General features: G+C 43.7%; 1 protein-coding gene across 2 annotated transcripts in view; it reads left to right on the forward strand.

The window, feature by feature from the left end:
* Positions 1-24,271, forward strand: part of MAP2K5 (mitogen-activated protein kinase kinase 5) — a 237,197-nt gene that overhangs the window by 24,257 nt on the left and 188,669 nt on the right. For both annotated transcript variants that reach the window (XM_008064694.1, XM_021715641.1), the window contains exons 4-7: positions 9,706-9,775; positions 13,413-13,453; positions 14,721-14,788; positions 20,902-20,950. In XM_008064694.1, the coding sequence (XP_008062885.1) occupies positions 9,706-9,775; positions 13,413-13,453; positions 14,721-14,788; positions 20,902-20,950 (228 nt within the window). The remainder of the gene's footprint in view (positions 1-9,705; positions 9,776-13,412; positions 13,454-14,720; positions 14,789-20,901; positions 20,951-24,271) is intronic.

Here is a 24,271-nt window from a genome sequence, read left to right on the forward strand (position 1 = left end):
GGGATGACTCACTGTGACACCTCTCTATGTGGCAGAGGCCTTGTATGTCAGGGGCGTGCACATATTCCCTTGCCTACCCTTGACCACAGAGGAATTGTCGGATGCTGTATACTGGGAGGAAAATGCCCTTTGGCCTGTGGGGTGCAATGTTTTGGAATGTAATTGGCTTTATCTTAGTGTGCATAGCTTGGAGGTTGCTCTGAAAACATGCCAGGACTCAAGGGGACTTGGAAGGGCGCCTTTGTGGTCTTGTCCAGCACTTCATTTTACTGTTGCTATCCTGTGAGATAAGCTTCAGAGATCAGTTGGAGATCACGTGGCTAATTAGTTAAGAGGAAGGCCTGGACAAGACCCCAGTCTCTTCACTCCTGGTTGTCTAAATAAGGGTTTTGCTTCTGTGTCTGTTGAGGCCTTGCTAAAGAAGCTTTGCAAATACTACTTTTCTCTTATTGGTAAAAGTCATGCTTTTACTGGAATGTCTGGGTTCCTGAGTTTGGACAGGAATATAAAAAATACTCTCTGGGCATCTGAAGTTTAAAAAATTTTTGTCCTTACCCACAAGGCTGCATTTTAGGGGTTGAATGTTTAATAGCCTTAGGACCTTTGTTATTAGGAAGTTTCCTTTAAAGAGCAAAGAGGTTAGAAGCTCATTTTCCAGATGGTACTTTCAAATATGTCCCCTACTAAATGGTTCCTGCTTTGAACTGACTTTGCAGGTAGCAGCATCAACTCAACCTCCAGTGAAAACTTAGTCCCCTCATTCAGTGCAGTGTTTCCAAACAGCTGATGGTACAGTCTGTTCTTCAGGCAAGGTGGAGAAGTGATAAGAAGAGAAAGGGAAGCCGAAGGTGTTTTGGAAATGGGTTGGTTTGTGTACTCAAACAATGACCTGTGTAGCTGTAAGTCAAGTTCTCATTTTGTTGTGTTTTCTCATCCTAGTCAGAGAATAAAACTTTTCTTCACAGGCAGACCATCTTAACCCTCTTCTTTGCGTTCCGTGGGATGTTGGAACTCTCTTGAACCAGTGATAAAAGTGTGGCCAACCCTCACCCAGCCCCCGCCGTGGTACATTTTGGGGCACATTTGGGTAGTGAGGGCAGAAGCACACTCAGATTTGCATCAGAACTGGGGGTTTTATTGAAAGCAAAGGAAAAGATGATACTGGGTAGACCCGACCCTCAGTGGTACCAGGGCACTCTGGGACTGCTGGGACGGGAGCCTTGGCCCACTGCGTTTTGTCGTTACGTGACTCTGCTCCCAACCCAGCCCAGCCCAGCCCATCCCCGTGGAGGGTGCATGTCACCTATTTACAATGGAATATCCATTTGGCTTGCTGGCTTGTGACCTGATGGTTCTGCTTTATTTAAGTGACAGCTTTCCTGAAGCTACCACTTAAACTCTCCTGCTTTAGTGGGAAGCAGAATTGCTACAGCCTAGAGCTCAGGTGAAAGTTTGGGTGAGAGGTCAGGCTCCACCTAAGCTGACCGTGGTAATGCCTTGGAAATGCAACTGAGAGGGCCCTGCATGTTGTGGATGTGTCGCTGGATACACATCTTGGCTTCTTCTGCCAACACGGTACCTGCAACCAGGCCAAGTTGAGTTGTGTCTGCTGTTGGCTGCCCAGATTTCCATTAGAACCATCTGGAGCTCCCCAAAGTCCATCATGGTTTCATCCAAGTGGTAGTATCATTCACCTTGGCCAACTTGCTGTCATTTTTACTTTCAAATCATTAATAACTACATCTGTCCAATAGCATGCGCCTATAAGCAGGCCTCAGTGTTGTGACCTGTTGACCTTTGCGTTGTGATTTTCTTTCGCATCATCTGATCAATCCGTGGCCTTATGTGGGCCCTCACTGAATTCCTTCAGGAAGAACTTGTGTTCCCATAGCCTCCTGTGACCGTGAGTTATTCAGAAGTCAGGGACCTGGAACCAGGTAGAAATGCAGCTATTAATTTGGTATTCAGAACAGACTGGCTTCCTATGTTATTTTTGAGCACAGGGTCAGTTGTGTGCTTTGTGGGCGGTCAGCATTGCAGAAGAAAAGCCTCTTAATATAAAGTGTAATAAATAATTGAAAGAAGGTGTAACTGGGACATCTGAGTGCTGTTGTAATTGAATTTGTAGCCGTTCAACACAGCTAAGATGGTTGGGTCCTTCACTGGGAAAACTAATAAATTAACTATGGACTTCAGATAGTTGGTTAGTTTATTGATTATTGCTGTAATTACTGACCGAGCTACATATAATGGGGTGTACTTGCAGTATTGACAAAACAGGAATTTGAAATTTTTATTGTTAGTAGGAAAAAGCCAGCCTAAGTGTTCTTATAAGTGAAATGTGGCACCAATTATGCTGTCCCTTCGAAGCATCCACAGAGGGATTCAGGAGACCATGCGTCACATGCATACGGAAGAGCTACAGAGCCTGTGAGACCTGCCGAGTACGCTGGAAGGTGTGACCTGAGAGCAGCCACTGTGTCTGCGCTGGTCCTCCTTGCCTCCTTCCTGGAAGCGTCTGTGGAACACCTGTCATGGGCGAGACCCCTCACACCGGTGATCTCTTAGGTTTTTGGAGGCATGGTCCTTTTTGGAAATTTAAGAGAAGTTTATTCTTTTCCCCCCAAATTCACATGTTGCAGCATTTCACATACCAGGAGCGTCAAGGGGCTTCTAAAGCCCATAGAGATCCCAGGCTGATGAGAAGAAAGTAGACTAGTCATGCTTCCTGCCCGTGCTGAGATCCAGAAAGGAGAAACGGATAGTGTTCCTCTAATGCCCTTTCGTTGTGGTGTTTCTAGGATCATAGTAATAGAGGGAAAGGGAGTACTTATGTTCTGCTTCTGTCCTTGGTCCAGATATCTGTGGTGTTGTCTCCTCTGTGGGGTGGACGTGCATCTTCTGGGTCCTCTTGCTTGAAAGTGGGAGGGTCGTAGCACTGTGCCTGGTTTCAGTGTTGTTTTTTAGTATTTTATAAGGTTTCCCATACACCAGCTCCTTTAATTTTGATCTTCCTAACACCTTGACAAGACGAGCAAGGCAGATCTGTCTTCATTTTGTGTTTGAGGAGACTGAGGCTCACCCAGGCGCATGCCTTCTTAAAGTCATGTACCTGGAGGTGGAGAACTGGGGTCTGCAGCCCCTCCCTCTGGATGGCCCCCTTGTTCATATGCCACTTTTTTTTTGTCATCAATAAGAAATTTACTTGTTTAAAAAAAATACAAATGCTGGCAATGTCCAGAAAAATTTAGCAGGTTTATTTATAACTGTTACAAAGTTGAACCACTGAAACTTGTTCACTGAAATATTTTGACTCGCATTCATGTTTTATATCCCCGCTTTTGTATTAAAAACTCACACACAAATGAAAATGGGAAAAATGCCAGTACCTGATTTCTGGCACCAATTTCCACTTGCAATCGTATAACTTAGGTATCTTCTGACTCCGTGGTGGGAGGAAAAAAAATCTAATGTTCAGAACTATCAATAACAGGAAGAAGAGATTTTTTTTTGTTGTGAGAATAAAATGTTTCCCATCAGATTTAAGTACGTTCTCCACATATATGACACTAGCTGGTTGTTTTTTAGCATAATTGTTACAGCTTTGGCATGGACAGCACACAGGCTAGTATCTTCAAAAAGGCCAACTAGATAGGTTCACTTGCCTCTTGCAAAGCACCAATAGCTGCGCTCTGGAAGCGCAGATCTGTTTTTAAGTCCTTAGCAATTTTTCACACCAGATGCTTCTGCACATCAGAAGTTCAGTGGACTTCTGATCATGTCTAATTTCACAGAGTGCCCCAGCACCAGGCCTGTCATGATGAGAGTTCTTTACCCCTCCAGTAGAGGGCACACTCTAGCTAGTGGCTGTTGTAGCCAGTTGCATCCTAGGTGCTTCACCACCAGTCAGTTTGCGGGCAATCTTCTTTGTATGAACCATAGCTTAGAGACCTCCTTACTTACCCCTCTTCTCCTTCAACTGGAGCTTGGTAAGCTTAGCAGTTTTCCAGTTGGGTGCTGTGGTAGGTGATGGAGTGAGTGATGAATGAGGGGCCTCTTGGGCCAGCCAGGAGATTAACCAAAAGGAACCAGAATCCTCTTGGGAGGATAGGACAGCCCTACATCCCCAGGCAGAGGCGATGCCATAGCACGCTGAAGCAGTAGGTGCCTGTAAGCATAAAGGAGCGCCCTATCTGGCCTGGGAACCCAGAAGGCTTCCTAATGAGGGACGTGTCCAGGTGGGGTGAGTCAGGACCAGGGGACTGGACAGTAGCTGGGGCAGAGAGCTCAAAGGTCAGAGACTGCCCAGGGAGTTCCAGAGGAGTGGCCGTGATTCCAGACAGGTTGGAGAGAGGTGTGAGAGGAGGCTGGGAAAGGGGCTGGATCCTGGAAGCCTTGAGCTCCAGGGAGCAGACAAGTGGCAGGTCATAATACCCACACCTCCCAGGGCCACTTCCCAGGATGGTGTGGTGAGAACACCCAAAGCACAGAAGTATGACAGGGACCGTGGGGCTGGTGAGAAGTTGGCAGAGTGGAACAACAGGGATGGAATGTGGGAGAAGGGACGAGTGGTGGCCTGGGTTACTCTGGTTGGGAAGCGGGGTTGTGCGTATTTCCTGAGACAGTGGACAGGTCCGAGGATTAGGGCGGGGGCTGTAGGGATTCAGTATGGGGCCTGTTGAGTTGATGAGGCTCTGACACCTGTGGGCATGTTTCGAACCTTAGGAGAGAAATCCAGCTATAGACATATTTGTTATTCCTTGACTCCTAACTGGTCCCATGACTCCTCTGGTGATGGAAAGCTTTGAAATGGCTGAGGTGACTCAAGGATGCATAAAATGAGAAGGTGGAGGTGGGACAACAGTAGTTCTAGCACTTGAAGGAGGTGGGGAGGACTGCCTAGGCAACCCAGAGGGGCAATTAGGGAGGGTTCAGACGGAGGTGGCCAGTGCAAGGGCCAGAGGTCACCCGTCATGAATGTCTCGGGAAGGCTGCCCCAGCCTCTGAGCTGGGTAACACAACCTTGCCCTTGGCTGGAGAAGAAACCAGAGCCCCTTCCAGCTCAGCGTCCACCCGAAAGTCCGGACTACCTAGTCCCATGGTTGGGGGTATGAGACATATGAGGGATGGCCCCCCTTTGAGCTTCACACCATAGACATGCGTTTTATGCTCTGAGTGTAGGGACTGCATAAAAGGGAGTTTCTTGATATACTGTCTTCTTCTGTTGCTAGAGTACATAGAATAATTACAGCAGTACATGCATATTTATTGCAGCACTATTCACAATAGCAAAAACATGGAATCAACTGTGCTACCCATCGAAACTGGACTGGATAAAAAAAAGTGGTACATATTCACAATGGAATATTGCACAGCCATAAAGAAGGACTAATATATGGATTTTGCAGCAACTTGGATGGATTTAGAGTCAACAATACTCAGTAATCTATCACAGAAACAAAGAACAGGGTACCACATGTTTTCTCTCATAAGTGGACCTTGAACATTTACCATACTACTATAAGAAAGGGATTGGCAGTAGTGGGAAACTGCCTGGGTGAGGGTCGAGGGGAACACAACATCAATAAGGGTACCTGATCTCAAACCAGACAAAGTGGGGTCCAAAGGAAGGACCAGACTTTACCTGTATGATGTCCACTTGTATACCTAATCCTGAATTGTACCTCACATCTTTTAAAAAAAAAAAAATAGAGCAGGGCAGAGTTGTGAGAGTCAGATGAACAGGTGTTAGTATGTAGGCCTGAGCCCACCAAGCATGGGTGATGGCTGTCACCAAAGTGATGGTTGCTTCTCTTTCTGTCTGTCTCTTCTTTCTCTCTTAATAGAGAATTTGTGCCTTGCAGAATTAAACTGTACTGTTTTAGATTTCAAGTTTTTTCTATGGCAGATTTCCACAAAGAAAAAAATGTAATTATTGATTGAGTTGTGCTGTTAGAATTAGAATTAGATTTATAACAAGTAGGAAGCCTGTTTGATCAACTTGCAAACCACAAAGCCACACATTGAATTTGTCATGCCCTTGTTGAGTCTGCCCTCTGTTTCAGATTAATTAGATTTTTGGATAACTGTGCTGAACTTGGCCACATCCTTATTACAGTTGTTTAAGGATTTTGAAGAACGTTTCGGAGGGACTCAGAAACAAATCTGAGTCTGGTACTGAGATTCCATTAGCCATCGCAAAACTGATGAATCTCTCACTCAGCTGGCTTATTGATTACCTGCATGTAAAGGATTATGCAAGGGTTCGCATCAGAAGGCACTTTGTGTAGCTGCTGCTGACATGTTCAGATTGAGCGCAGTATTTGAATTCTTTTAAGGACTGGTACACTTCTACTGAGACAGGAAGTGCCACGTTGACTATTGTTTCCATGTTGGGAGGGTCACTTTTAAATTTCTCAACTGATCATGATTCATTTTACAAAGCGCCTTCTCTGGTTCTGCTGCTGCAGTTTTAATTGTTGAGCTTCACAGTAACCCTATGCAATACTCAGGGTAGATATTTTTACTCTCATTTGGGGGAAAGTAACATTCAGTAAGGTTAAATGACTTCCTGAAGGCTACTCAAATTAATGCATGGCAGAATCAGAATTCAGCCCCATGTAATCGGTATGTATTTGAAGGACACCTACAATATGCAGAGCTTCGTGTCAGGCGTGATAAAAGCCAGAACAGGCGTGTGGAGGTGAAGATAAAGGGGTCATTAGGTAACTTCACATCGTGGCCTCACTGTGTTGTGGTGTCACTGTGTTACCCTCTGTCCAAGCCATATAGAGTATCCTGGTGTACAGGCTTTCGGGTTTGGCTTTGCATGTTTGCTTTTTCCTTTTGTTTTTGGCTAGCAGAAGTCTTGTCCCGGCCATCACTGCTGTCTTTTTCACCATTTGGGCAGGACTGGAAATAATCCCTTTAGAGAAAGCGCCTTTGGAGGAGACGCTGGGGAAGGCCCACTCCTGGCAGCCTGCTTGCAGTTTGCTCACCATCGCCTTATCTGTTCTCCCCAGCTGTCCCCTGCGCACCCGTCTTCATTTATGAGCCGGTGAGTGAGGCATGAGGAGCATCTCCTCACTGAGGCAAGTGTGGGGAGCAGCTGTGAGGAGACTCCCGGGCTTGAGCCTCGATACCTCCACAGGTTTTGGTTGTCTCACTGGACAGCATGGTCTGGTGGCCTGTCAGGACTGCTCTGTGCCAGGAGACCCTGTGCTGTATAGCTGTCCCATGGGGATCTCCTGGTCAAGGCCTGAGCTGGGCCTGGCGCCTCCTTAGTGGCCGTCTGGCCCTCCCCAGCCAGCTCCTCCAGGCAGTGTGAGAACGGACCCACATCACGGGTCGATGACCACCTCCACGGCATTTCCTTGGGGATGAAGGACTTTGCTACGTGGAGTGCAGGATTTTCTGTCAATACTAACGCAAACACACCCTGTATTTCAGCAGGATGAAACAGACTTGGAGTTGGAAGAAATGTAAAAGACAAAACACAGACCTTAGCCTCTTGCTTTAGAGGAACTGAAGTGGTGTACTGAGTATCATCACCATGAGTGTGTCAGTCATTGCTCAGAGAGGTGTTTACAGGTTGCTTAATTCTCACAATGATTATAAAAGTATGTATAGTTTACCAGTTGATTTGGCACAGACCTAAAATAAAAGGGTAACTTTTTATTTATTTATCTTATGAGGCAAATAAATAAAGCTGGAAAACAGGTCAATTTCATGCATGCAAGGTTTTATAGTAGAAAAAAATGCATTGTACCTGTTCTGACCCTTTACATTTGAGGTTATTTGTTTTGGAATTTGACCCCAAGCACCAGCTTCAGACTCTCTATAATTAATTTGTTAGATAAAGCATAAGGATATTTTATTTGTCTTGATTTCTTGAACTATGGTGAAGTAGTAACTGAAATTACTAGCCTATTGTACATAGCAGTTAATTAAAGAAAAGCATTAACTAGAGGAGAACACCACCACTGCTGTTGTCTTGTATCAGCTCAAAGAGGAAGTAATTTTTTTGACAGCCACTGATTGGAAAGTCGCTTGCAGCCTTCCAGAAGCAAGGGGTACATGCTGTGGATCAATAACCGGCAAATTTCCCATTAAAAAGAATACCTGAGCAATGTTCCAAATAGCCACTGGCATCTTAATTTTCCATGGAAACCTCAAATACTTGTGTGCTGAGGACAAGTCATTTTCGGACAATTTTTCCAGACTACTTGTTAACAGTTATTGCTGTCCCAAAAGGTTGACAGCCTACATGATTGATATTTCATTTACTTGTCATCACTGTTTGAGTAATGGCGAGTGCTGTATTTCTGTGGTTTTCAGGAACAGAATTTCCTGAAATACATTCGCCTGGGTGTGTATTCAGAGTGTGTTGCACATACTTATGTGTATGTGTGTAAGTTTGTAGGTTCACAGGAGGACAGGATCACTCTCCTTTACAGTTTGAAGCCTTTGGAGAGCAGGGTACACTTACATCGGCCTCAGCTATCAACAATCCATTGCCACTTCATTAGGGCTAAGGGCCTCAGACTCGTTGACTGGTGCTTTCCAAGATGATGTGGAATTTTTACCTCCCCTTTATTTCTAAGGGGGAAAACAACTTGACCTGGTAAGAATTTTAATGAAAGGAGTAGAAAGATGTGTGTGATGTTTTCTAAAAAGAAACTTTTAGAAATAATGGTAACAAAGGAGTTTCCTGAAAATGATACTTGGATCATATGCATGCGTTGTTAATAGAGAAATGGCAAGGATGAAAGGGGAGTCCTGCTCTCTGAAGCCCCATAAGACACAGAATCACTGCAATTTTTCCACCAGGAACATCCCTTTGTTATTTATCAAGCACTGTGAGAGGTGACAGAGCTGTTGCAAGTCAGGTGGACGTGAGCTCCCCGGTGAGCGTGAAGGCAGGTGGGACCAGACCACCATTTAGCCCGCACAGCAATTTGTGCTTATGAAGGAGTAGGACGCATTCACTTAGAACTTTATTTCTTGTGCCCAGAGTTTTACAGTGAAATTTGACCTGTATCTCAGTGTTTATAAGGCTAAAGTGTAAACGGTGTATTTGCTTCAAATGAGGCATCCTTTTCATCATAGTAATCCTGGCGTTTTTGGATGGGCCATCTCTTGTTTGCCAGATCCACGTTCTCTGTCATTTAGAGTCTCATCAACTGTGCATTTTATACACAAATGTGAACATCGTTTGATTAACTGGCATGTAGGTCAAAGCCAAATGTGAAGCTGCAGTTTGCTTTGCAAAATCCAGGGAAAAAGAGCAAGAGGCAGTTTGAGAAATTTCCACTAATATGCCTTACGTGTCATTTTAAATGCACATCATTCAAAATTTTTCTTTTTTTTTTTTTTTTTTTAGAAAGCAGGATTTATTGAGAAGCTTCCACAGTGGGAGGGGACCCGAAGGGGTTGCCCTCAAAATATTTCTTAAATCAGATACTAATATAAAATCTCGGTCAACACTTTTAAAGGTAAACAGCTTGTGTGGAGGCTAATGTTATACTGGACTTTCAATCCTGAATATTCACTGTTGTCATTTCGGGTGTAGATAGGGAAAACTATTCTCAAGACTGATGTGTACATACCCGCAGTTTACAAAAGCATATGAATTAAACAGCCCATAAGTGTCTGCTCCAGTATTCATACATTACTGAGTAATCTCTTTCTATAATCTCTTTGCAGTATTATTCCACAGTAATGGAACAGCAAGTAAATGGACAGATAATAGAGCCTCTGCAGATATTTCCAAGAGGTAATGTTGGGCAAATTCTAATCAACAATGATTATTTCAGTGCACTATTTCATCAACAGTTATGTTTTCCAAAGGTTTAAATGCACATAGCATGATGTTTAGCTCTTAATTTGAAAAAACAAAAGAAGTATTCATTATCGTGGGGATTGCAGGCTATAATATAGTTATGGCAGATAAAATATCTAATTTACTAGAGTAAATTAAACTAACGAGATTGTTTTTGGTTTTTGAAGTACATACTTACATTAGCTTAAAGAACTCTTTGGGGATCCACGTGGTTTCTAAACCACAGCCAATGAATGCCTTTCACTCTGGATGTGTATGGATTGTGGTTCCTGGTGGTGGCCAGAGTGCTCTTGGGGAGAAAGCCATCAGCTGGCTCAGAGGCGAGACTTATGGAGGGTGTTAGCAGAGTCATTTTGGTAGAATGCTTAGTGCGTGTTTTTTCCTCAGAAAATTCTCATAAATGGAAATTTGATTGCCTTTAAAAATAGGAGCTGATGAGGGAGAGTCTTGGTGAGCCACCTGGTCAGAAGGCTCTTCCCCTTTTTGGTTTGGCAGCACTGGCCTTGCAGATTAGATTGTTCAGCCATGCACACACGTTCCCTCAAAATTTGAATAATGGTGAAAAAGATCAGTTTAATTATATAAACCATTAAGTCTTTTGCCCATTATACATTGCCCCACTTGGAATCCATGTTTTCTAACTAATGGAATAGATAAGGAAATTCTCTAAGTAACCCTTCTAGAAATAACTTAATTGAAATAATTAAAAGTTAAACTTACCTTCGTTAACTGATACTGTACAAATAATCATGGTATGAGTTTTCCAATTAAACATTCTAGACTTTCATTACCTGTAACTCTCTGAAGTTTGAATGGTTCAATTAACCAGTAGCTCTTACTTGTACTGATAAAGTCTCCAAAGGCTGCTGGTGTGGCCAACCCACAAGAAGATCTGGGTTCAAGGGCAGTCCTCCTCATCTGGCGTGCATGTGGGTGACCGGATTACGAGTGCTTATTACGCTATTAATACCTTATAGAGTGCTATGTAAGAAAGTAAAATTGGGCTATTTAGGGCCAGTGATTGTCTAAAACAAGCATTCTGATTAGTCCAGTTCTGTTATACTTGAGGATGAAACACCAAAGCAAAAAAAAAGAAAAGAAATGTTGCCATGTCCATGTATTTGACTGGCAACAGGGATGCAGATTATCTCTGAATGTTTGCAATGACTAGAGAATTTGGGCAAGTTTCAAAATTTCACAATAAATAGTTTTTTACAAGCTGGAAGTTTCTGTTCATTTCTTCCCTCCTGACATTGTAACAAGCTCTAATTGAGTACCCTGGAGAATTACACTTTCAATGTTGTGGGTCTTCATTCTTCTTCTCAAAAAAACACTTCTCATCACCCAAAATCTTTCCAAGGTCTGTTTTTCTTTCCTTCCATGAGCGTTCCCCTTCGTTCTCACTATCCCTTTTCACGGTAATCACAAACATTTCTAGACGTTTGCTCTACTCAGGCACTAACTAGCTTTATGTGGCATCATTTCTAATCTCCCAACAGTTCTGCCTACTGGGCATTTTTGTTTCCATTTTAGAAATGGGAATATAGGTTCGAGAAGTTATGTAATTTCAGATTCATACAGCTTACAAGTGATTCATACACCCTTTGAGTAAGAATGTTATTTCAATTATAATTTGCTTAAAGTAGTAGGGCATATACATTAAAATATCAGTAGAACATGCAAGGTGTTCAGTGGGCTTGGGAGAGGTAGGGAGAAAGGTATACTGTGGGGGAGAGGATATGTAAAAGAAGGAAATATATAAGATGTTAATGCCGCCCATGGTCCAGCACAGAACCTGCTAGTCTGCAGTAAATTATTAAATGTCATCTTTTGAGGCCAAATTTAAACATTTCAGAACGTAGGAGACTCCATCTTTCTATCCCTGGCTTTAGTATAACTCTTTGTAGTCTTTTGCTTCTCGTTAACTATCTGCATTGAATGTATACCTTATCACATGTAGGTAAGTGAGGTTATACAAACTATGCAGTTAAGTTAGACATAGTGGGTGTATTAGTGGGTCTGCTTAGCTTCTTAGAGACCCTTAGACCTTGGATTCTGCTGTCAGGCCCTGTTGAAAGGATCTTTAGACTGAACAAGTAGGAAGCATAGGAGAATGCTTTTCTAGTAATATGATGCTCCTCATTCCAAGTAGCACCATTGCCTTGGATAATAGCTCCCAGCTCCTGGCTAAGTCCTTTCTGTTAAAAGCTACATTGAGTGTAGTGTGAAAATTTACTAGCCTTATAGTAACTTCCATAACTTGAGGAAATCTGAGGTTACTGGGCTTTCTGAATATTGTTGAGACTTCCAGTCCTAAAGGATTGAGAATCCGGTTGGGGAGTGAGGCAGATGTTAGTGTCAGAGATAGAGGTGACACCTGTTCCTGCTTCTTTTATGAGCCATGCTCTTTAAATGAAGTTATGAACACACTGGTTACTTCTGTGAAAATATCTTGAAGTGCTTCTTAGGAAGTGCTGATGGTCCTGCAAGGACCAGGCATCGAATGTGTATAACTATTGTTTTGTTCAAAAAGTTAATTTCCATTTTAAGGAAAGAAGATTTGGAGTTGTAATTTTAATGTATTTAAGAAAGAAGAGTAAAAATCTTTTATTAAGGTTTAGATATATTTTCTAGGAAAACAACATAGTACATTTGAATTTATTTGAAATATACAAAATTAAAGCAGCTGATGTGTTTTGTAATTATTAGCCACATCTTATTAAACAGCTCTATATCTTGTTGTCAGAAACAGAGGAAAAATACACGTACATCTGTGAGAGGAGAAAAAAAAAATCGAATCCATCCTTCCCCAAACAATCCATCAAAATTGATGGCCCCTTTACATCCAATTTGTAGGGCTCTCTAGTTTTCAAATGAAAGCAGTCCAGCATGGGCAGGAGGCTTTTGTGTTTTTAGCATTTGATAAAGAAGCATTTGCTGAATTAGGAAAGTACTAACCTGTAACTTGAGACATGTTAGGAAATTAATATTATTTTTCCTGGCACTGCTTTAACTTTAGAACTCAATATTAACAGATGTCAAGATTTGCAAGCAATGTGATAACATTAGTTATGTATCTGTATTTTAGTCAAAGTGACTGCTTATGGCTGTGCAAGCTAGTATTCAGACTTGACTACCCCATCTCAGAATCCTCAGCAATGTTTTTGGCATTAAAAGAGCCTTCTCCACCCATCTCCCCAGAAAACCTTAGCCATTTTCAAAGTAGTGTAAGTGAGAACAGCTATGCAATAAATAGAGTGGGAACAGATTGCAGAAATCTGAATTATGAAAGGAATCTAATCACTTTAGCTCAGCTAACTTGATTTTTATGTTTTAAGCAGAAATTGGAATTTATATGAGGTGGTGTCAGAAGCTCTTTGCATTTATAAATGCTCACTCCTGCAAGTGAAACCCTGGCTCCTAATTCCCACTCGGGGTCTTGGGAGCCACTTTTCAATCATTTCTCTCTGCTAATTTTGGTGTCACCCTCATTTCTTTTTAAACGATTCATTTTGAGCAAATTTGTAAATGGCCCTGATGTGTTCTACAATTTAGTCAATTACTGTTTCAGCCTGCAAGCCTCCTGGGGAACGGAACATACATGGCCTGAAGGTACGAATTTCAATAATTGTTTCAGTAAAGTTAGATGGATTTGTAATGCCTTGTTCCACTTATTGAAATGTCAAATAAAACTGCACTTTCTCAAGCTCTGACAAGCGATCTTTTTTTTTTAAAATGGGAAGTGGAGGGGGATTCAGCTGTAGTATTTGTTCAGTCTGTGTGTATATTTGGATTCTAGGGTTTTGATGCTGTAATTTTAATTATTTGGAATTGATTTGTTGGTCAGTTTCTTCAGGATGATCCTGGGTACTGGGCTCCGCAAAGATTTATTTTAATGAGAATACAGACTCTACTTCAGTGATTAATTAAGCACATAAGCATATTACATGTAGAATACTCCCCTCTTCTTTTGACATATTTATGCTAGAAACATATCTAGTTAATGTCTTTTCATTGTTGTCTGTATTATGAATTCTGGATTTCTATCTAGGGCTTCGCATCTGAAAGGAAAGTTGGCTTTTGTACTAGGCTCAAATATTTTATAGTTAATTACCTGACCCTCATTTTTTAGTGAGTAAGAAGCATTCTACTTTCAGTGTCCTGCTTGATTGTGGAACTGGAAGGACATGATACCTTGAGATTTACTGCTGACCCCTGGGGATATTCTTAGTCTACTTTTCAACTTATTATTTTATTTCATTTCATTTCGTTTTGTTTTTTGAGTTATAGTCTCACTCTTTGCCCAGACTGGAGTGCAGTGGCGTGATCACAGCTCATCACAGCCTCCACCTGCTGGGCTCAGGCGATCCTTCTACCTAAGCCTCTCAAATAGCTGGAACTACAAGGTATGCACTACCATACCCAGCTATTTCTTTTCTTTTCTTTTTTTTTAGTTTATTGCAGAGATGAGGTCTCGCCATATTGCGCAGACTGGTCTTGAACCCGTGGGCTCAGGTAATCTCTCGCCTTGGCTTCCCTAAATGCTGGGATTACAAGGGTGAGCCACCACACCCAGCCTTAGTCTACTTTTGACCGTATTGTTTTTATATGTGTTCTAGACAGGGAATGGAATTTCCCCCGTTTATTTCTCCTTTTCAGAAGTGTTTAAGTATTTGAATAATGACAGAAATAGAGTATTATGTAATACACGGGTTATGCGGTTCTGTAACCTATATACTGAATAGACTCCAACCTTGGGTCTGTCGAGCAACAAGCTAATTAACCTTCATAGTGAAATGAGAAATTTGTGGCAAATTATAGGTTAATTAGAACTGTGTCCTCAGAACACAAGACTGATCAAGTTCTTCTTCACTTGTAGGTGAATACCCGGGCCGGACCCTCCCAGCATGGCAGCCCAGCCATCTCAGATTCACTCCCAAGCAATAGGTGAGATGAGTATGTGGGGTGCACCTTGGCAGGATTGAGCTGGGGGGGAGGACCTTGCGGGTGATATTGCTTTCCTATGAAACCACAAACTGTGTATGTGGCTAGAAAGAAATGTGACCAGCTAGATGACCTCAGCGGCATGCGACCAGAGAGCAAGGGTCTCATCTGGAAGGAGGAAGTTAGACATGTGCAGCTGTCTGTCTTGGTCGTGGAGCGCTGCTGTGTGGTCTCCGTGGCATCTCTTTCCAGCCCGCGTGGTTGCCTGTCTCTGGCACATCGAGCTCGGCTTCCTTCCTGCTCATTCATATGGAAGAGTCGTCATCCACTGGAATCTTCACCAGAAGGAGGCAGACATGCATTAGATGGTGATGCTAACACTATGACAGTGATGCTTGCTCATCTCTTTGGTTGTTCAGGAGATTGAGGAAATTGAGGAGATTGAGGAAATTCTTTCCAGCAGGAAAAGAATTCGCATTAATTCATGCCATGTTGCCCTACACTAGCATGGATCCTCAAGATCTGAGCCTTATTGAAGTGTTCATCTTTACAGACCTGAGAACTTCCACACTGTTAAGTCTCCTAGTGGAAGGGACAACCTGCTTCAGCTGATAGAATTCCATGAATTTTGGTTCTACATTCAGTTATTCAGTCGGTGAACGTTGTGTCACTGCTCTTGAGGTGGCTGTGAAGGTCATCGTTCCATGTGTGTATCACTCACCTCAGCAATAAAGAGCCCCACCTCCCGTGTCAGGTGCTTCTGGATTTGGGGCTTCGCCTGGGACTTGTCCTGCCCTTGTAGCTCAGGCTTCTCTTTGCTTTCAGAGCCTTTTCCTTTGCTGAACTCAGTCTGGTGTCTTTGGCCGTGGGCTTCACTATAGATCACTAGTGCCTCCTCCTGCCTCTCTCTGCCCTCCCTCCTCCCCAAGGTCACTTCCCCGATGTCTTAGTTACGGTGTCAGCTGACTCAGTTATGGTGTCAGTGAGTCTACTCCACTGACGGTCATGCTATGAACATGCCTCTCTGAAAGTGTATTTCCTTCTTAAACAGTTTATTTTGCCCTAAAATGCAGTTAGCCCAGCCACTCACCTGCCTTGTGGTCACCAGAGGCAGGCGTTTTAGTTCCCAGCAAGGGCTGGGCCCCCTGGCGTATTGCGGCTTCTGTGCTTGTCAGGATGTGAGCCCTGCAGAGACCTGGGGATAGAGGGTTCCTCGCCATGGTCAGCTCTAAGGCACAGGATCTTTCATGGCTATCTGGATTTCCAAAACAGATGTTACCCATCCAGACTGATGGTGGACCTTGAAGAAGAACGTGGGTGTTCCCTGGTGTTTTAGGCCAGATTTCTTCAAAGCAAGATGGGACTGGAAAGATGGCAAGACAGACACAGGAGAACTTTTCAGTTCTCCCAGATTTGGTTTTTAACAACAGGAGTGAATTAACTTGGCTATTCAAAAGTTATCATGTGTGTTCGCAGAGTATTATAAATCCACAGGTTGGACAGAAGTTCAGAGATCATCTGTCTAGCATCAGCCTTTCATCTGTGGCAAGCTCCTTCAGGGATATGACAGCTTCCTGGATGACAGTGACAGCTTGCTCAGTTCCTGTTGTGGGAGGACTCATTTGAAAAGGTCCCATGGGTGATTTTTTTTTTTTTTTTTTTTTTGAGTTGGGGTCTCACTCTGTCACCCAGACTGGAGTGCAGTGGCTGCTCCCGGCCACCGCAGCCTTGACCTACTGGGCTCCGGCGATCCTTCCGCCTCAGCCTTCCGAGTTGCTGGAATTACAGGCGCGCGCTACCACACCTGGCTAATTTTTTGATTTATTGTAGAGATGAGGTCTCGCTGCCCAGGCAGGTCTCAAACCTGCAGGCTCAGGCAATCCACTCACCTCAGCTTCCCAAAGGCACGGGATTACAGGCTGAGCTATCGAGCCCGGCTCCATGGGTGATTTTAACGTGCCACCCATGTTGGCTACATTCTGTGCCCTGGGTTGTAACTGACAGCAAGCACTTACTGAGAGTCCCCTGTCATAAGGTACGGTCCCAGGCTCTAGGAGTACAGCATGGTCCTCACCCTCTGAACTCACCACTCAGTGGGTTACAGACAGAGACCAAGTCTAAAGTAACTGTACTTGCCATCAGCATCATGTCGAGAACAGGTGGCTGTGAGGAGAATGTGGGGAGGCACGTGGGCAGGCTTGGCCTGGGCATGCAGGGAGTGTGCCTGGGGAGAGTGGTGTTTCCATCTAGACTGGAAGCATGAGAAGGGCCTGGTTGTTCCAAGAGGCAGAGGAGGGCATTTGAGACAGAGGCACAAGCATCGGTCGAGGCTTGGGGGTGGGGCAGCAGCTCAGCGTATAGGGTACCTGCTGTATGGATAGAGCACAGGATCCTGGGCTGGGGCAGGGGCACAGAGGGAGGAAAGGAGTGCCCTGGGAGTGACACAGAAAAAAGGGTGAACAGAGTCAGCACAAAGATGGGCCCTGTTGCAGGTGCATTGTCCTCTCCGCACTGGGGAACTGCAGGCGACCCTCCCTGTAGGGGCACCTACCTCCCCGCCCTCCTCCTACCTCTAGCCCCACTCCCTGCCAAGTGGTTGTCCAGTCTCTTCTTTGTGTCCCCATGGGAAGAGGTCTGTTCCAGCTGAGGCAGCCCCCGGTGTTACCTGGCCACATCTCCCAAAGTCCTTTTCCCTGAGCTGGGCCTTGTATCTATCGGCCCTACACGTGAGGATGGGGGACAGCCCTCAGGACATGTACCCCCTTCCAGCTGATGCTCCTCAAGCTATCCTCCCTCCAGCACACGGCGAGGCTGCCTGTCCAGCAGAGCCTCCCGCACCTGCTCTGTTGACCCTGAGTTTCCTGTGGTCCTCCTCTTCTTCCTCCTCCACATCATCAGGTCCTCCCCTGTGGTTCCACCTCTGAGTAGCCCATGTCTGTCTGTATCTGCACCCTTTGCTGTGTGGGTGACCCAGGCTCTTGGGTCATCAGCTGCTGAGGGCTCCTCCTGGTCTTGCCCATTTCAGCCCCTCCTGCCATGGGCAAGATCTGCTGATGCCCGGCTCAGGGTCCTCACTCCCTACTGAGGGCCTCACTGCTCTTCCTACCTTTGGGAGACATGTGGTCCCCACTGTGGGTGCTCTATCTTTGCCAGCTTGCCAGCCAGCCACTACATACACCCCTATCATGCCAACTTTGCCAGGGAGCACGTGGTTCCCTGTGGAGACACACTCCCCTGCTGCAGGGCCTGCATGTTCTCCTGACTTCTTTTCTCCTTGTCCTCCCTGCCTCCTCCTTTGATTTGGTCAGCCTTGGTCATCTTTGAGGACTCCATTGTCTTCAGAAAACTGTCCTGATAGGACCTGCCTCCCAGGAACCCCGTCTGTGAATGCTCATGACCCCTTCCCGTAGTGGTGGACACCTTGTGCCAGGGTCACCACTGTCCCCCAGTAGAGTTTGTGCTCTTGCGGGCAGAGACTGTGATGTCTTCCTTGTCGAGGTCCCAGCCCCTGGCCTGGCACTTGGCACTCCAGGTGATGGTGCATCATGCTGGAACGAGTGGCCACACACACAGAAATCCCCCTTCAGTCTTGCCTCCGGAGTAAGTTCTCCCGGCGTGGTTGTCTTTTGTGACCTGGCATCATTTCTAGTACTCTCTCCCTGCTACTCACCTCAGAATGCCTCAGTCCCTCTTCAGGTGCCAGGTTGCAGGTCCCTCTTCAGTCCCGCTCAGGTTGCAGTTGTATCATGTTTACATTTTAAAATATTTGTAAACGTAATTTTTAGAAGCACTGTATGTCACAGTGACCTACAGATAAATGGTCACTGTGACATACAGATAAGTGAATTATTGAGTAAACTGAGTCACAAAGAAGTTGCCAGGATACACATTTTTTTTAAACTAGACTAAGTTGGTAGCCAGATATTAGCATAATGAATGAAATCACCTTTTTCCTCTGTTACTCTCAAAGCATGAGTAGTTTTTTTGCCGTAGGTGAATGACTGTTTATTACACTGAGCTTACTAATCCACATGGTGTCCTAGGCCATAATTACTGAATTCAAGTCCTACTGCCAAGGCAAGGCCTTCCTAAACAACCTGACTTTCTCATTCTGTAAAATTAGGGTGATTAAACTTCCCATCGATCTACCTCTGGTGTTGGCAAGATTGATGACGCTGTATTAAGGAATGACGTTTGTTTCTTGGATGAAAGGCATTTTGTAAATGCAATGAATCAAAATGTTATTATTTCAAGTTTATAACATAATGGAATATCTGTGGAGAAACATTGCCTGGGCTTTGTGTGGTTATTTGTGTTTTTACGATAATTGGAACTAACAAATTGGGAGTTCTTTATAGGAATACTGGGGTCTAAATGTTCCCCAGAAAAAAAGGAGGGTGTGTGTGTGTGCACACACGCACAGAACATAGCCTAACTTTGAGCAAGGTCTGTACCTTAGTTTCCTCTCTGAATTAGGGATAATAACTGTACCCCAAGGGAACCATTGTAGTGAAGATTGCATTAGAATAATAAGCACATAGCACGGTACCTGGCACATGGTGATCACCCAATAGATGGCAGCTGCTATTATTGTGTGAACTGGACTGACTTTAGGCATTTGTTTACTTTTTGGTATATATTTCAGCTTTAGTTCCATTCTACATAATTATTAACTGCCACTTCGGTGCATGGGCTCTTAGGCTTGGCGGGGTGCCATGTTAGAGCTAAAAGCCCTGGACGAGGGCGTATTTTAGGAAACCTAGGCCAGGAGGGGCAGAGGCTCTGGAGTTTGTGTTGACCACAGTGAAAGTCTAAGCTGCATCGAGAAGGAAGGGGGACTACACCTTGAAATGGCAAGTGTGGTCCCACTGAGTCTTCTCTGGTATAACTTATTGAAGGTGCCAAATGGAACGTGTGCTTGCTGTGATGTCCCTCATCCTTTTGCTTGCAGAGGTGTTCATGCTCTCCGTGTCTTGCTGCACTCCTATTTCCACAGTACAGTAACACCTAGAGCTATGGTAACCGTTTACCAGACTCTTAGCACATGCCAAGCCAAGTCCAAGGGTGAGGAGGGAGTGGAGTATGTTGAATGAGTGAGGTGTGGCCTGTGTTCTCAGGGAGCTGTCAGACTCTCCCACTGGAAGAGGCATAGGGAAAGAAAGGTCTCCAGTTGGTGGCTAGCACAGGGAAAGTGCTAGCCTAGGAGGTGGGTAGAGGGTTGAAGTGGGTAGATCGGGACTAGAAATCTTCACTCAGACGTTGCTGGGGGAAGGCACTAGTTACATGCTACTCTGTTGTGAAACTGGCAGGACTGCAGAGCTCCCGTGGCACCCTTCTTTCTTCAAGAAGGACTGTCACTAAACTCACCCACATATGTGTCAACATAGCCATATATGTCCAGAGAACATTTTAATATTTCCTAAATCATTCTGGAAGCTATGTCTCATACATATAGGCAATGAACATGGTGAAAGGCAGCTAAAATCACACCGACTACATACATGACAGAGTGCTAGGTTTTTTATAATACTTAATTTTCCTGGTTACCCTACAAGTTGATGTTTCCCCTTGTTTTCTAGAAAGAAGAAATTGAGATTGAGAGCTCAGAGAGGATGAATAACTTGTCCCAGAACACATGGCTAGTGAGTCCTAGGATTTACTTCTCAGGCAGATTTGCCTTCCAGGATGCTAAATTGTATGACACTGAGGCTGAAATGATCTATTTTATCTTTTGAAGTTCTGTACCCTTTGCTCTGAACAGTCTAAAAGTGTGTTGTTAAGTACTTTGTGCTTAGCAGAGGAGATTGTCCACATAAAGGCCACCAAAGGCAGCAGAGCCCATGCCCCCCAAAAACAAAATCAAACCAGGCACTGAAGCCGCCCATGAAACACTGCAGCTTCACGCGACTATGTTACTTAGGTGACTCCCAGGGTTTCAGTCTCTTCGTAGATACTGTTGGCGTTTGGCTGGTTACTTTTGAAAACATTTTATATCAGGAGAAGGAAGGTGTCAATGCCTATAACCAAAAGCAAAGGTGTATTTTAGTCTGGAATTTTCAGTGGTGTTGGGAGGTGTTGATGATTTTGCCACTAAAATTTGTGTCTTTCCTTTTCAGCCTGAAGAAATCTTCTGCTGAATTGAAGAAAATATTAGCCAATGGCCAGGTAGGTGTTATTACATATCAAGATTTTCACATAGTAGCAGCTTCTTACTGTCCAGTTTTTGTATCCATAAACTTATTAAACAGATAAAGAGTCCATGAATTTCTTCCTGTCATAAGTGACTAACATGGCTTAATTTGATTGGCAGAACAATTTGCAGCCCGTTTTTCAAACTGCGCTAATGGGTTTCACTCCTAGCAGATTGAAGTACTATGCACACACCCTGCTGCCATCTCAGTTTAGAAAAAGTTAATCAGTTCTGAACAAGTGTGTCAACTCACGGGCTGTGGAAACGGCCCTGCGCTCTGAGGTGATGGTTTCTTTCATTATCTTTGGGGAGAAAAGGAAAACCGTCACTGTCGTACCTTGGCTGCTTCTTTTGTCCTGCAACTAACACTGGCTTTTCAGGGCAACAGAGTGATAGCAGACCTCTGGACGATTATAATCCCTGGGCCTCAGGAGACCATGTTTTGCCCAGTCGACTGGCCATCCAAAGCTAAATGACCTAACCTAACTAGTGAGGGATTAACAGACCTGCGGGCCAGTTATTCTCACTAATTTTGATTCAAACAAATGGATACCTCTGAAATAGAATCGTGCTTTTAAACATACACTGGTCAATGCAGCTACCAATAGGGTCCTGGCTCTCCAGTAGCTGCATGAATGCATCTCGGTATTTGTTAGAGTGGAGCCCTTTGATATCCTGGGAGGCAGGCGCCTGTCCACTGCGATCAGGCCTGCCTATTAGGCTCTATTGACTGAGACATCTGTGTCACTGCAAATAAAAGACTCTTATTGATTTTCTTAACTGCTGTTCACTTCCCGTCCATGTTTCGAAGGCTGAAATCTTAATTATCTCAGATGCTTATTCAGTGCCTTCACACGCTGACCCTCCAGCCTCATTGGCATTTCATGAGTCAAGTACCTGCATGGAGCGTGTCGGGAAGACAAGGCTGGGTGCCGGTTCCTGTCCTGCAGGGTCACCTGTGACGTGGGGCCTTATTGGGTGCCTCCTTGAAGCAGGCACCGATCTCGTGCTCTGGAAACATGGCTTACTTAACACACAGTTCCTTGAACACAGTTAGAAAGCATTAAGTTGATCTGGTTCTGACATCTGATTGTCATCCAGAGTGCGTGACAAGTTTTATTCCTTCAATAGCCTCTATATGGTGGTGCAGGTGTAATCTCAGTCGTCTCAGCATTTTCAGGGCCTTTATCCAACACTTTTAACTTCAAGCAGCCAAGATTTGTTTTGATTGTGGTCCATGTCTGTAGTTCCCCAGTGCCCGAATGTGTTCATAACCAGGGTAGACAAAATCTAACTGAAAGCAGAAATACCAAGCCTAGAACATTTATGTATCTTCAGCACACTTGCATTCTAGTTACTAATTATAATTTATGTATGAGTCACTTGTGTGCTTCAGCTGGAAAATATATTTCAAAATTGACATAAATTAAGAAGTTTTAACTACATTTGTTCAACCCAGGCAATGGAAAATAACCTGTCATAGATTCCTCTTTCAAAAAATGGGAAACAGTTTATATCAACTGCAAAAAAAATAAGCTTTCTGAAACGTCCCTAATGTCTTGACAACAAACCTGTCATAAATATCTGAGTGGTCTCAGTTATGAGGTTCTCTGTGGTGGGAGAATGTCATGGCAATGATTTTTGACACTTAAAGATTGTTTATTGCTTTCCCTTGGGGATGTGTTAACCCCACATTAAACAGTGTGGCATTTTTTTTCTTTTAAGGATTAGCCTTTCTTATATTTATTCTCATGCAAAAAAAAAAAAAAAAACAAAAACAAAAAACCAAAAACCCACCTTTGGAAACTTTCAAAATACTCCTTTATGTGATGAATTCCTCAGCTCCTTGGTGCCATAGGACTCCGGACAGGGCGTGAGCAGGGACCGTGCACAGTGTGGGCAGGGGTACATTTCTTGGCTGAACACTGACCTCTGCTATGGAGGATGTAAGTCACATTTAACGATACTTTAACACTTGAGTGTAGTTTTTTATTTCAATGGTTTATGCTCTCAAGCATTAATAATGATTTGCCTTTCCACTAGCCTCCACTTAGATTTAATAAGGAATTCATATTAATCATTAAAAGAAAGGAACATGATTCTTCAAGATAATCAAATATTGACAGGTTAGAAATAGCTTTCTGCCTGGGTTCATTGATATAGGTTATGTGATATAAATATTTATTTCTTTTCTGTCACTCAGAGTAAATGCCACCAATTGATTCAGCATTGATATAGTGTCAACAGTTCATAAGAAACATTTGACTGGCTTGTGTTTTCCGATTAGTCTGTGCTCTATAAAGTGGGATTTACTAAATCTCTCCAATTGTCTGCTCATAGAGTGTGACTGCTTTCTGAACCCATTATTGCTTCGATTTGTGAAGCAGAGGTCTAGTGATAGACCTAGTTTCTGTCAGACCTTTACATATAAAATAAGGATTAATTGAGCATTTGTATTTTAATGATTTATAAGCGATAGGTACTGATTCTTCTTAACATAGGCAGACAATAAACAAAGAATGTTTTTTTGCTGATCCGTAATTGAATTCCATTTCACTTTTCCCCATTAATTTCATTAATATATTAAACCAAGCACTTTTTAAAAGGTATATCATTTAGTCTTTGGAATGAAGACATTGTTTTCCTGTTATTGCTTTATGATAGCGGATTTCATTTTTCCAGCTTAAAAAAATAAATCCTAGGGTGTTTTTGTCATGTTTTGTTGAACGTTGTAAGTCGGTCTCACTGCCGTGTCTCCTGGCTGTGCTGCTCTTCCTTCAGTTCTAGTGTGGCATCGTCTGTGTAACACTGGCCCTAGATTGGACACTGATTAGAAATAGCCCAAAGGGCCAATTTAAAGAATTGCAGAAGTGCACAGTTACTCCAAGGCTATGTGACTTTGATGTTTGTATCTCTACAGTTGTTTTTTCTTTTTGTTTTTTTATTTTGTAGGAGAAGGTGCCAGTATTTTTCTATTCCTGATAAATCAAGTGTACACGTACTGAGAAGTCAGATCTAGAACTGATTTCGGTCCAGTTGCATCTTTGGTTGTTATTTTGAGACCCTTAGGTGCCTTTAGAAAACTTTTTTGTGTTTAGAAAAAAATGGGGGAGGGGAATAGGTATCTACTATAAAATTAGCTGTAAAAACTCTGTTATAACCAGTATAAAACTCTTAGGTTCCTAAGTTCATCCTGAGTCCTATCTGAAGCCTGAACCATGAATGAGGCTGTGTGCCTAAGTCCAAACCACAAGTCACCCTCTTCCCCCACAGCACCTCCTGGCTCCCGCTGGGCA

Source organism: Carlito syrichta, unplaced genomic scaffold (genome assembly GCF_000164805.1).
Source record: "Carlito syrichta isolate Samal-C Ts95f unplaced genomic scaffold, Tarsius_syrichta-2.0.1 Scaffold101933, whole genome shotgun sequence".
Lineage (NCBI taxonomy): Eukaryota > Metazoa > Chordata > Mammalia > Primates > Tarsiidae > Carlito > Carlito syrichta.